The sequence below is a fragment of the Hyperoodon ampullatus genome, assembly GCF_949752795.1.
Source record: "Hyperoodon ampullatus genome assembly, chromosome: X".
Classification (NCBI taxonomy): domain Eukaryota; kingdom Metazoa; phylum Chordata; class Mammalia; order Artiodactyla; family Ziphiidae; genus Hyperoodon; species Hyperoodon ampullatus.
Genome location: NC_136913.1, coordinates 19,306,371 through 19,318,802, shown reverse-complemented (window position 1 = coordinate 19,318,802; position 12,432 = coordinate 19,306,371). Strand labels below are relative to the sequence as shown.

The 12,432-nt window shown below is 38.1% G+C and overlaps 2 protein-coding genes across 5 annotated transcripts in view; one reads left to right on the top strand and one right to left on the bottom strand.

The window, feature by feature from the left end:
• CNKSR2 (connector enhancer of kinase suppressor of Ras 2) overlaps positions 1-12,432 on the bottom strand; it is a gene marked incomplete at both ends in the record, with an annotated part of 259,781 nt that overhangs the window by 69,735 nt on the left and 177,614 nt on the right. The window lies entirely within an intron of this gene.
• Positions 5,828-7,006, top strand: LOC307068941 (ribonucleoside-diphosphate reductase subunit M2-like; the record flags this gene model as incomplete). Its single annotated transcript, XM_079727075.1, has 1 exon — positions 5,828-7,006. The coding sequence occupies one exon, from the start codon at positions 5,828-5,830 to the stop codon at positions 7,004-7,006; it is 1,179 nt and encodes a 392-aa protein (XP_079583201.1).

Below are 12,432 nucleotides of genomic sequence, written 5' to 3'. Positions count from 1 at the left end.
TTTGACAAACTGTCGACATCTAGGTGTCAGAGAAATCAGGGTAGGCTTGCCTGCCTTTTATGACAAAGAAACGTTTATGACCAGAAAAAATTGAGAGAACCAGATTTGCCTCCTGAACGCTACTAAATGACAAGGAAATAAATTATATGTAAAAGAAAAGAGAGAAAAAATAATACAAAAGAATCACCTCTAATGAAGAATGTACAAAACCTAAGAATCTCAAATAAAGTCAATGTATATGGCATGATAATTTTGTCAGCAGTTTTATGACAATCAAAATTACTGGAAAATTTTCTGGCTACTGACTTTATGGCTTCATTTTAAATAATCTGAAACTAAAGAGTTTTGGGTCACCTTCATTTCTAGGTTTGTTGCTCTGATAGATTGTACATATTTTCTCATCATGGAATTCTTGCCATGTCATTGTAATTCGTTCCAAGAATGTCAGTTTTTCTCTAAATACCTTTATGGCTAAGAGTATCTTTATCAGGCTCTTATTCTGAGATCTTTGCTCTTATAGAATAGATAAGCTCTCCCAGACAACCACTTCAAATGTTTCTACATCTGCTAGTTTAGCTGCAGTTTTCTTGATCCAGAGATTGTTTTTCCTTAACAGAAAATCTCTCAAAGATAATATTGGATAAAAATCAAAGTTAAGTTTAGAAAGTTTCAAAAGTCACTATATGCAATTCATTTTATAGTAAAATAACTGAGAGATAAATCATACTCTTCCTTCTCTTCCATACTGAACCATCTAGTATGACATGATTTTAAGACTAAAAAAACAAAATTGGTTTTATCTAACAGAAGGGAAAAAAGAACTTGATGGGGAGATTTTTTTTAAAAAATTGTGTTTGCAACAGGAATCAAATCATCATGATGCTGTCAGTTTAGATGGCATTTTCCATAGTCCTCTTTGCAGTGCCATGCTCATTTTGTAAATAAGAAAACTGAGTAAGAGAAAGCAAGCAATTTATGCAAGCTCAGATATGAAAAATTAGATTTCTGCAGGGCCTGAAGTTTGCTGCCACTTCTCCAGAACTCGTTGCCTCAAATGCACCTAGATTAGGGTTTGGCTTGTTCTCAGCCCACTGGTGAGGACATTTTGGTAGTATGGTTGGAGGAAGGATGCTAAGAATATTTGGGCACTACCATAGTGCCAGACACTGTATCAGATACTTTATATACATCATAATCACAGGGAGCCAAAGCTCTTACCCAATTATCAAAATATATATGGGGGGACACAAGGGAAAAATACAACCTCCTCAAAAATATTTTACTAGCAAACAAAGAAGTGAATTTCACATGGCTGTTTCTTGTACCAGCCATCTGATAAAAATTGAGGACATGATGCTAAAACGCAACTAAGTGAAGGAGATTCAACAACTGGCTAAGATAAGATGGTCTAGGTACATAGCTTTCTGGTACTCTTCCTTAAACAGGGTATGCAAAGAAATTCTTTAAAGAATTGCCTTACGTGTTTTAGCAAGTAGAAACCTCTTTAGGTAAATTAGACATTTTATCCTAATTATTACTTATACTAGTCAATCTTTTGATTTAAGATAGATAAAAGACAATTTGAAGTTATATTTTCCTATGTGCTCTGGGGAATTAAGTAAGTAGGCTGTGGGGATGATACCTCCATAGAGGTAGGCTGCACCTTGAGTCCACTCCAAATTTATGATCATTTAGAATTTTTCAGTTTACAACTGATCCTCATACAGACTGTCACTAGAATTTTCAAAGCAGGTTTTACCTGGTAGGTGCCTATAGTGCCAACAGAAAAGGAAACCTCAGTGTGGTAGTTATCTACTATGTCAACTTAGCAAAGCTATAACTATTAATTTCAGAATTCCTCTCCCTATCTGGTGCTAGTTAGGGCTGGCCAATGTAAATTTGTGTGAATTTTGGAGAATACAAGCGAAGCAGCAGCCTTTCTGCCCTGAAGGTCAGCGTAGGGTGCCGGTCACTGCAGCAGTGCACACATACTGCCACTTTTCTGCTGGCTCACCTTGCTGGGATAGGTCAGTAGCCAGGCGTGAAACTCCTTCAGCTCCTCTGAGTCCTGGACCAGGAGCCTATAAATCTCCATGGCAAAGGGCACCAGCTTCGTTTTGAAGTTGGAGGCAGGCTTCCAGTCTGTGCTCATGGATTCTAGTTTGTCTTGCTCTCCCTGGCTTCACATCTAGATTTTCTTCATGACCACTGGCTCTGCTGAGGTTCTTCACCAGCTCCTCAACTGAGTAAGATCTAGTCCTTTATTCCATGCCACTTAGCGCTTCTGCTTCCCTGACTGAACCCTAGCCGATACATTCATTAATGCCCAAAGAGGACAGATGTTCTAGTCCTAGAAGCCTTTCTGACTTGCTCATCAGGAAGCAAATCCCCATCCATGTAAATGAATCCATTTCCTTTCTGTATGGCGTTAAGAATAGTTACTATGTGCCCAGCACAGTGGAACAAACTTTATATACAGTGTATGATTTACTTCTGAAATGCCTGAGTGAATTAAGTATTATTATCCTCTTTCTACTGATGAGAAAATGAGGTTCAGAAATGTGTCTAAGTTCAAACAGCTCATGTTCTATTAACTACAGCATTATTCTTGGCCATCTGAATCTTAGAAAAGACAATTCTTTTCTTTAATGTTGGGCCCTTTTACTTGGAGGTGGTTAGATACAACAGCCATTGTCTCTTGAGGCCACTCTGAATTTATGATAATAAAAGAAAACACAAGAAGGTAAATTATTCTCCTATTCTGAGTTTCAGGAAAGTTTGCATCTAGTTAATCTAAAATTATGTGCATATAAAGAACAGGGATTGAAACACATCTATTTCTCAACATTGCAGATTGTTTTGGGTTCAAGTCTATTAGGATACTGTTTTGGCTTAACCTGGTACTTGTAGAGATGCTAAGAAACAGATTTAGCAGTATTATTTAGAACTGAGACTCTAGGTTGAGCTCATGCACTTGGCCTGCTGCCAGTTGCTGTCTGAGCCAAAAGCCAAAGAAGAATCCCTTGAAGGCTGCAAACAATTTAACATTGTTCTTGGAAGTTATCTTCAAGAAACTATAATGTAACAGTAGTCAATAATTGTGCCTTAAACCTCATTCTCACATGAGATCTGGGCCAAGAGACTCCGACATGTAGTGTACTACGAGGAATCTTTGGATGAGATTTGGGTATATACAGCAAATCATTAGGCCTATAGTTTTGTAGAATTGGATGGTGCTGAAACCATCCAGGAAGTAATGTATTTTAGGAGTTGAGTGAAGAAGATAATTTGATATAGGTTATGGCCCTTCAATCAGAAGAGGTTTTAAACAGTTCTAGGGGTAAAATAATTTTACCTGGAGTTTCATTAAACCTGAGATGCTTGATGAAGTGAGTTATGGTGGTGAGGTAATATGGGTAGAAGTGATTATGGGAGCAAAAAAGGTCTACTGCCAACAAAACTTGAGGAAATTTTCTGAGGTTATAAAACTGGGAGAGACAGGCCTACAACATGAAAGAGAATGGGGTTTCTTTAACCCCTCTGATCAAGGGCCTCTCATCAGAATTTAGGTTTTATTTTATTTTTTTAGAAGGCAACAAGGAATTTGTAATAAGATTTGAATTTAATAAATTTCAACTCAATAAATTCCAAATTCAATTCTTCTGTGTTCTGTTTTGCATGATGCCTCACTAATTAAGCCAGATTTTGTGTTTTCCTTCCTGGCAGCCATTATCTAACCAGGAACTAGCAGAATGAGGCCCCCTTTGGCTCAAAAATGAAACTGAAAAGGACCGGCTTTACATAATCTGCTTTAGACAGTGTAAGCAGAAACCCCTCTCAAGAGTGAGGGCGTATTAGTGAATCTTTTTGTTTGATTGTATAATGCTTAATTTATTAAACTTAAAAAAATTTATGAAACAACTTTTTCAAACATTTAAACAATATTTTCACAATTAATAAAATTTATGAAGTTTAATCAGTCTCCTAGGAATTCCATTAAGTCACAAGCCCTATACATCAAACATTTTACATGCTGCCAACACTTTAAAGGCACCACAGAACATAACAATAAAAGTCAAATGGATTACTCTTGCACTTAAGCAATATAAAAGTGCAATATGTTTGGTCCTTTTTTCAGTATTTCTGTACTTATTTTTTGGAAGTCTTTTAATGATTAATTAATTTCCTTTAATAGTTATAGGACTATTCAGGTCATCTACTCCATCTTGGGAGAGTTATGTAGCTAGTGGGTTTTGAGGAATTGGTCCATTTCACCTAAACTGTTAAAGTTAAGTGCAGAGAGTTGTTCATAGTGTTTCCTTATTATTCTTTAAATGTCTATGAGGTTTGTAGTGATAACCCCTCTTTCATTCCTTATACTGGTACCTTTAGTCTTCTCTTTTTCCCTTTGTCAGTCTTGCTAGACATTTATCAATTTCTTTTTTGATTTTTCAAAAAAATTTACAGCTTTTGATTTTCTCTACTATGTTTTCTGTTTTCAAATTTCATTTCTTCTCTCTATTATCTTCCTTATGCTTGCTTATTTCTTGTTCTTTTTCTAATTTCTTGAGGTGACAATTTTCTCCTTTTCTTTTATTTATTTTTTTGGCCATGCCACATAGCTTGCGGGATCTTAGTTCCCTGACCAGGGATTGAACCCGGGCCCTGGCAGTGAAAACGCTGAGTCCTAACCATTAGACCAACAGGGAAGTCCCTCTCCTTTCCTGAGATAAGCATTTAGTGCTATAAATTTTCCCCTAAGCATATGCTGTGTTTTCATCTTCATTCAGGTCAATTTTCCTTGAGATTTCCTCTTTTATCTATGGATTATTTTAAAATGCGTTCTTTAATTTCCAAGAGGTTGGAGACTTACTTTTTAATTGTTATTGATCTCCAGTTTGATTCCATTATGGTTAGATAACATATTTTGTATGATTTCAGTTCTTTTAAAATTAAGGTTTATCTTATGACCTAAGATATGGTCTATCCTGATGACTGTCCCATGCACACTTGAAAACAATGTGTATTCTGATGTTTTGGGGAGTCAGATACCGTTGGTGGGTAGTCGTTCAGCACTCTATACCCTTGCTGAGTTTTTGTTTAGTGGCTCTATGAATTACTGAGAGGGGTGTTCAAGACTTCAACTATAATTATAGATTTGTCAGTTTCTCTTTTCAGTTCTGTTGGACTTTGCTTCTAGTATTTTGAATCTCTTAATGCATATACATTTAAGATGCATATAAGATTTAAGATGCATAAAAAATTTAACATTTTTATGCCTTCTTAGTGAATAGATGCTTTTTACACCTGTTGCAGTGGAGGAGGAGCATGATTTTTTTTAATGGTTTTCACTAAAATAACTATTAGCATAAATGGGTCAGGAAACACAAGTGAATTTTCCTCCTAGACTTCTTCATGGACTTGCATTCTATAAAACTGTTTCATATTTATAGACAAGAAAAGCCAAGATTTCATTCCTTCTACTTTTTAAAACCACATAACTGTATTTAAGGCAGTGGGTCTCAACAAGTTTTGATTGTGACCCTCTTAGGTCAGTAGGCCCTGTGGTCCATTTGTCCCTACTTTCCAATGGAAAATTAACTAGGTGATACCAATAAAATATGACTGTAAGTACTGTAGGGTATGGATAATTCATAGTACCATTTTTAGAAAATCTGGGTAATGTGAATTACAACATGCTAGAAGGTAAAGCAAGCAACCTAAAGCAAACTAAAGTCAATAGTCTAATGATAATTTATAATTAAAAAAAGCAACTGAAGTTTCCCGGACCTGCGCGCAGCCCCACCTTGCCGAATCGTACGCAGCCATGCTCTCCGTCCGCGTCCCGCTCGCCACCATCGCTGACCCGCAGCAGCAGCATCCCCTCCAGCTCTCGCCTATGAAGGGGCTCAGCCTGGCGGACAAGGAGAACACTCCCCCGTCCCTCAGCGGGACCCGCGTGGTGGCCAGCAAGACCGCGAGGAGGATCTTCCAGGAGCCTGCCGAGCCGAACCCTAAGCTATCTGCCCCCAGTGTGGAGGATGAACCACTTCTGAAAGAAAACCCCCGCCGCTTTGTCATCTTTCCTATCGAATACCATGATATTTGGCAGATGTATAAGAAAGCTGAGGCTTCCTTTTGGACAGCTGAGGAGGTGGACCTTTCCAAGGACATGCAGCACTGGGAAGCCCTGAAGCCTGAGGAGAGATATTTCATTTCGCATGTTCTGGCCTTCTTTGCAGCAAGTGATGGCATAGTAAATGAAAACTTGGTGGAGCGGTTTAGCCAGGAAGTTCAGATTACGGAAGCCCGTTGTTTCTATGGCTTCCAAATTGCCATGGAAAACATCCATTCTGAAATGTATAGTCTCCTCATTGACACTTACATTAAAGATTCCAAAGAAAGGGAATTTCTCTTCAACGCCATTGAGACAATGCCTTGTGTAAAGAAGAAGGCAGATTGGGCCTTGTGCTGGATTGGGGACAAAGAGGCTACGTATGGAGAACGAGTCGTAGCCTTTGCCGCAGTGGAAGGAATCTTCTTTTCTGGTTCTTTTGCATCGATATTCTGGCTCAAAAAACGAGGACTGATGCCCGGCCTCACATTTTCCAATGAACTTATTAGCAGAGACGAGGGTTTACACTGTGACTTTGCCTGCCTGATGTTCAAACACCTGCTACACAAACCTTCGGAGCAGAGAGTCAAAGAAATAATCGTCGATGCAGTTAGGATAGAACAGGAGTTCCTGACGGAGGCCCTGCCAGTGAAGCTCATTGGGATGAATTGCACTTTGATGAAGCAGTACATCGAATTCGTGGCAGACAGACTTATGCTGGAGCTGGGTTTTAGCAAGGTTTTCAGAGTAGAAAATCCATTTGACTTTATGGAGAATATTTCACTGGAAGGGAAGACTAACTTCTTTGAGAAGAGAGTCGGCGAGTATCAGAGGATGGGAGTGATGTCCAGTCCGACAGAGAATTCCTTTACCTTGGATGCTGACTTCTAAGCGAACTGAAGATGTGCTCTTATTTTGCTGATTTTTCTTTTTTTCCTTCTCATCAAAAGAGAAATCAGCTACTTGAACTGTATTAACCGGCTACACCATAAATCGCCCATAAAGTTCATTAATGGCATGTTTAAAACTGTGTAGCTACCTCAAAGTCAATCCTGTTAATGCTAGTGGGGTCACCTAGGTTGAAAGCGTAGACAGAAGCTACTCGGATTCTTACGAAAGATCTTGTCCATGTTTGGCGTTTGCAAGCAGGCTGGCTGTACACGACTTCACCCTGGCTCTTAACAGCACCTTCCTTGGCCTCAAAGTGTAGGGAGTCAAGCAAGTTCGATCCAGCAGGATTAAACAGTTACTACCACAAGGCAGTAGGAAGACATCAGACTCACTGCTTCAGATTTTAAAGCAGATTTTAAAGTTTACTTATGATTTGTATATAAAACTGGCACTTTACACACAAATAAACATAGTTTGTACTGTCAGGGTGAAGGCTTGATTTAACCTAAATTTGTTGGTTTCTACACCAAATACAAAAGTATTCTATTTACCACTAACGGGGGCCAATTCAAGATTTACTAGGTGATCAACATAGGTTAAGCCTGTGTAGACTAAGGGTGTTATTTTTATTCTTTCTTTTCTTTGATGAATTGAAGAGCTTTTTAACTCAGTCCTGTGCACACTTAGGTATCAGTATCAGCCAGGTGGTGCCACACAGAACACAGGTTGGTTTTGTTTTTCTGTAGCCCACGTCGAGTATTGCGGGGTAAGAGATGTGGAGAAAGGAGACTCTTAACTTAGGTCATTAGGAACTGAAGTGTGATCGGACTCACTGTGGGTAACCTGGGTGTGCATGAGGGGTGGTATCATTTAATTTCTCAAATTGTATGTCCCCCAACTTCAAGTTAGTATGAAAGGTCCTTGAAGAGTTTTCCTAGCTGGGATCCAAGATATTAACTTTGTAAATTGGTTTTCAAATCATCCCTGAATGAAAGGACCCACGTACGATCTTTCTCCTATTAAGTGGTAAAACCAGGACTGAAATTGCTTCTCCTAAAAGTTGAGTGTTTATTCTGATTTTGTTTAATTTGTGTGTAAGTAGGTACTGTTGACTTAACCATTTGTACTTTAAGTTAGAAAGTTGTTCTGCTATATTTTTTTTATATATCTGTAGTTCATACTTTGAAATAATTACCCAGTATTGTTCTGCAGTTCGTAACTGATTGAGTGGATATTGTTCCGTGCAATTGCTCCTAGGATTTGCGTAAATGTGAGCATCATCTACTGGATTCTTAAACTTCAGTAGAAAGCTGGTGTTATGTGAATAATTAATACATGTTCCACTCAAATATTAATTTGAGAGAAAGTATAAACTTAATAGATATATTTAATAGGGCTAGTTTGAATCCATCTGCCTTTCTGTTCCCTCCCGCCTCCAAAAAAGATGTTACGTGGAAGGTAATGCATGACACACACCGATCCTTTGGCCGTATTTGTTAACACATTGTGTTGTGTGTTGGCTGACCACTGGCCTGTTCTACTGTCAGTTTTCTTCATTTATTGTATTAATATAAATGGTAAAATAGTCAATTTAAACACTTCTGTAGTATGGGACCCTTTTCTACCTTTTAAATTATTGTTATAAAGTTAATCTAGATTTTATGGTCCTTACACTTGTGCAACACAAAAATAAACACTTTGCCTGGCGTTGTCAGGTGCAGGTGGCACTTGGAAGCAGATTTTGGGATTCTACCTCCCATTAGCTGTGTGATACAAGCACTAGCTTCTGCCAACTAAGATTCGGTTTTTTAATCTGTTTAAAGGGAAACATTTTGTCTAAAGCATTTCAGAGTCCTGATGTTGAGTACTGCACAGGTGTCAGTGATTTAAATAAAACCGTTCTCATGTCCGTTCCTTGGAAAAAAAAAAAAAAAAAAGCAACTGAAAACTATAGGTAACTTAAAAAAATCCTGATGATGTACCAATATAGCATTCCTCCTGAAAACTGTGGGAACCAGAACCATCTACACTTGGGCTTGTGCAACAAGAGCACAACTGTACTGTTGGTTGCATGGATACTAGGCATCTTGGAAAAATAGTGAATTAGAATATTCAGTAAACTCTACTAATGCATTATTTTATGATTATTCAATTTATAACCTTTTAAAATCATTTAGTAGGTTACTAATAAGCAATATCTAGTCACAAGTGAAAATTAAAGTCTGTGAACTTATGTGTTATTTGCCCATAAGAATCAAAGGAAGGACTGCCATTTCTGCATAAAGCCTCAGTCACCAGGAGCCGTTTCCTAAGGACAGCCCAATAGTTTGAGAATCACCACTCTAGTGAAGTGCTCCAATGGGAAACACTTGTCACAGTCCAGGCTGTTCCCATGTAGGCTTTGCCAGTGCTACTATGAATTTGGCATCAACACTCTAGAAATAGTGAAGCCACCCACAGGAACCAGAGAATACATATGATATGAATACAATAATATTTAGAATGGATATCTGCATGCACCCCGGTGAGGAGAAACATCATGTCACACTGTACCATGGCTGTCATCTAGGTGAGTAAAGTCAAAGCGTGGAGAAAGTGGTTATTATAAACAATTGTTAGCTCAGAGATGGTTATCTAGCCACTGAAACTAACTGCCCTCTTATTTTAGCTACATTGATCCTGAAACAATGCAGCTAAGACAGGCCTATATTAGACAAACCAATCTTTATAACTGTAGATAAATTTAATTATAAATGTTTATAGGCTGACAATATAGCATATTTTTCATCTTTGTGATAATAATAGCTCTGGTTTCTCTAATAGATGGTAAAATCCTTATGAGTAGACATGGCTTTATTCATCTAAAAATGTGAGTTTTGGAGTCAGACTGCTTGTACTCATATTTCAAGTCTGCTACTTTCTGGCTGTGTGACCATGAGCAAGGTAAACTCTGTGTTCAGTTCTTCAAAATAGATATAATAATAGTAGCAACCTCAGTAGGTCAATTTGAAGGTTCAATGAGATAACGTATGTAAGTTCTTAGCATAGGAACTTAGTAAGCAATAGGTAAATGTTAGCTATTATTAGTAGTAGCGGTGGCAATATTATTATTATTTATATATATTCCACAGCACTTATTGGGCCTTAAAGATAGTTGGCACTACTAGAATTGCTGTTGAGTTTCTGCTAAATTATGTTATTTTTTGAGGGGCAATTTGAAACACTTCGGATAAATGATAAATACTTCTACATATTTAATTTTTTAAATAAACAAACAAAAGACTTTGAGATTTAAATATTTCACAAAGAAAAGTATTTTCCCTTTCTCATTATTGTGTGTAGGCAGAGAAAAAGTCTAAACATGAGTAAGTGGGGTAAGATGGTAATGGGAGTAAATATTAAATCAAGAAATCTTCCATTTACATGAAATAACAGCATAGAATTGAACAAGTTTACTGTTGAGGGTAGTCTTGCCCATCTGGTGTATGAGAGAGAAACTCTGCCAATGTTCAAATCCCAGCTCCACCACTTAACTACTTATTGTTAGTGCCTCAGCTTCCTAATCTGTAAAATGGGGATAATACCAGCACCTTTCCTCATAGGTGTTTTACGAGGATTAAGTGAGTTAAAATTTGCAAATTACTTAGAATAGTGTCCGTTTCATAATGTTTATTTACTTGTTAAATTTTAAAAAATAAGATGTCTTTTAACAGCTCTCCACCTCCTTCCTCCAGAAGCTCCACCAAAAATCCTTTCACAATTTGATGGAAATGGCTAAGAGTACTTATCAGAAGTGAAATAACTGAGTGTTTGCAGTTATATCCTAAATAACTAAGACAAGCCACGCACATGTTGGAATGTTATAAAACAAATCATCCAGATTTTTTAACACCTACTCAAAATCTGTTTTAAATAAGCCACCTAAAATCACATTATTCAGTTTATGAAAGTGTACCTGCATGTTGCCTAGATCCATTATCAAATTTTACTTTTCTGGCTTCTCAGCATGTAGATTTAAAATAAATTATTATTTTGTTTATGGATTTAGTTCAGCAGCTTTAATGTGAGAGCAAGGTGTCATAGGTATATCATATTAGGCAAAAAAAAAAGTCTTGATTCTAATCATCCCTTATCTAAAGGCTTTCATCACTACATTTGGATTTCACACACACACACACACACACACACACACACACCAGACACTGCTGTCTGCCTTTGCTTCATGTGCTCTCAGGTCAGACGAGGGTTTTGGCAGCTAACAACTCCATTTTCAGACAGAGAATCAGTGAGTAGGTAAAATAAAGTTATACTCTTTTGAAAAATACCATCACATGCTTGGCTGACAGGCATACTGCGACCTCCATAATGAGAGGGCAGTGATAGGAAGAGAGCAAGAACTAGCTGGAGTGGAGGAGATGAGGCCAGGCTGAGGGGGAGCTAATCCTGTTGCCCTGGTGGCACCTGTGGAGCAGAGAAGTCTTGTAAGTCACCCTGATTAAAGGTACAAACTGGGACCTGCTTTGATAGGGAGCCCAACATGGTGAGTGTAAATTACTAGGTGCTTCCAATACTCTCTTAAATGGGTGGGTGGTCAGAGTTAGGCTCCACATGGTCTGTCGTCTGTATCAGTAAACCAGCCAAACCCTCATTGGAGGAGGCGCCAGTAAGGGCAGAGTTCCCATCTTTGGAGTGAAATGGAAACCTAATCGATAAAACAAAGTAGAATTTAGTCATGTGGACTAGACAAACATGATAGAAGACATTCAGAGCCCTATGCCTCTCCCCAGGCACATGGGACACTGAGCCTATGGTAATAGGTTCCTGGTGGTTCCCACTATGAACACACCCCAACTGAAGGTCAGCTTGTGCTGGGCAGGGCTGGTCATGGAGGTGGCTCTTGTTTTTGCAGGCTGAGGACATCAGCTGAGAGATACTGAGAAAGGGATTGAAGTTCCTGTCACATTCACTCACTCATTCATTCATTTATTCATCACATTTTTATTGAGCACTTGTAAGGTACTAGACCTAGACTAGGTACTAAAATATAGTGCTGAACAAAATGGAGAAACTATCCTTTCCTGTCATGGACACGGACATGCCCTCCCTACCATATATAGTGAAGAAAGATACTAAGCAGATAATCACACAAATAAATATGTAATTATGAATCATAAGAAAGTTTTCAAAGAAAATATACAGGGTGCTAAGAGACTATAATAGGAGAAACTGATTTAGTTTAGGGCGTAGTGGTCAGGGAAAGTCTCTCTGCAAATTCAGGTTTAGATAGGAGTCAGCCAGGGGGAAAGATGGGGTAGAAGCTTTCTCAGTAGAGGGAGGGACATGTCAAAAAGGAAAGAGGTGGCAAAGACTGGTGATAATTAGGGTAGTTAGAGCATAGTGAATGATTTCTTTTCAAATAAGTTTAA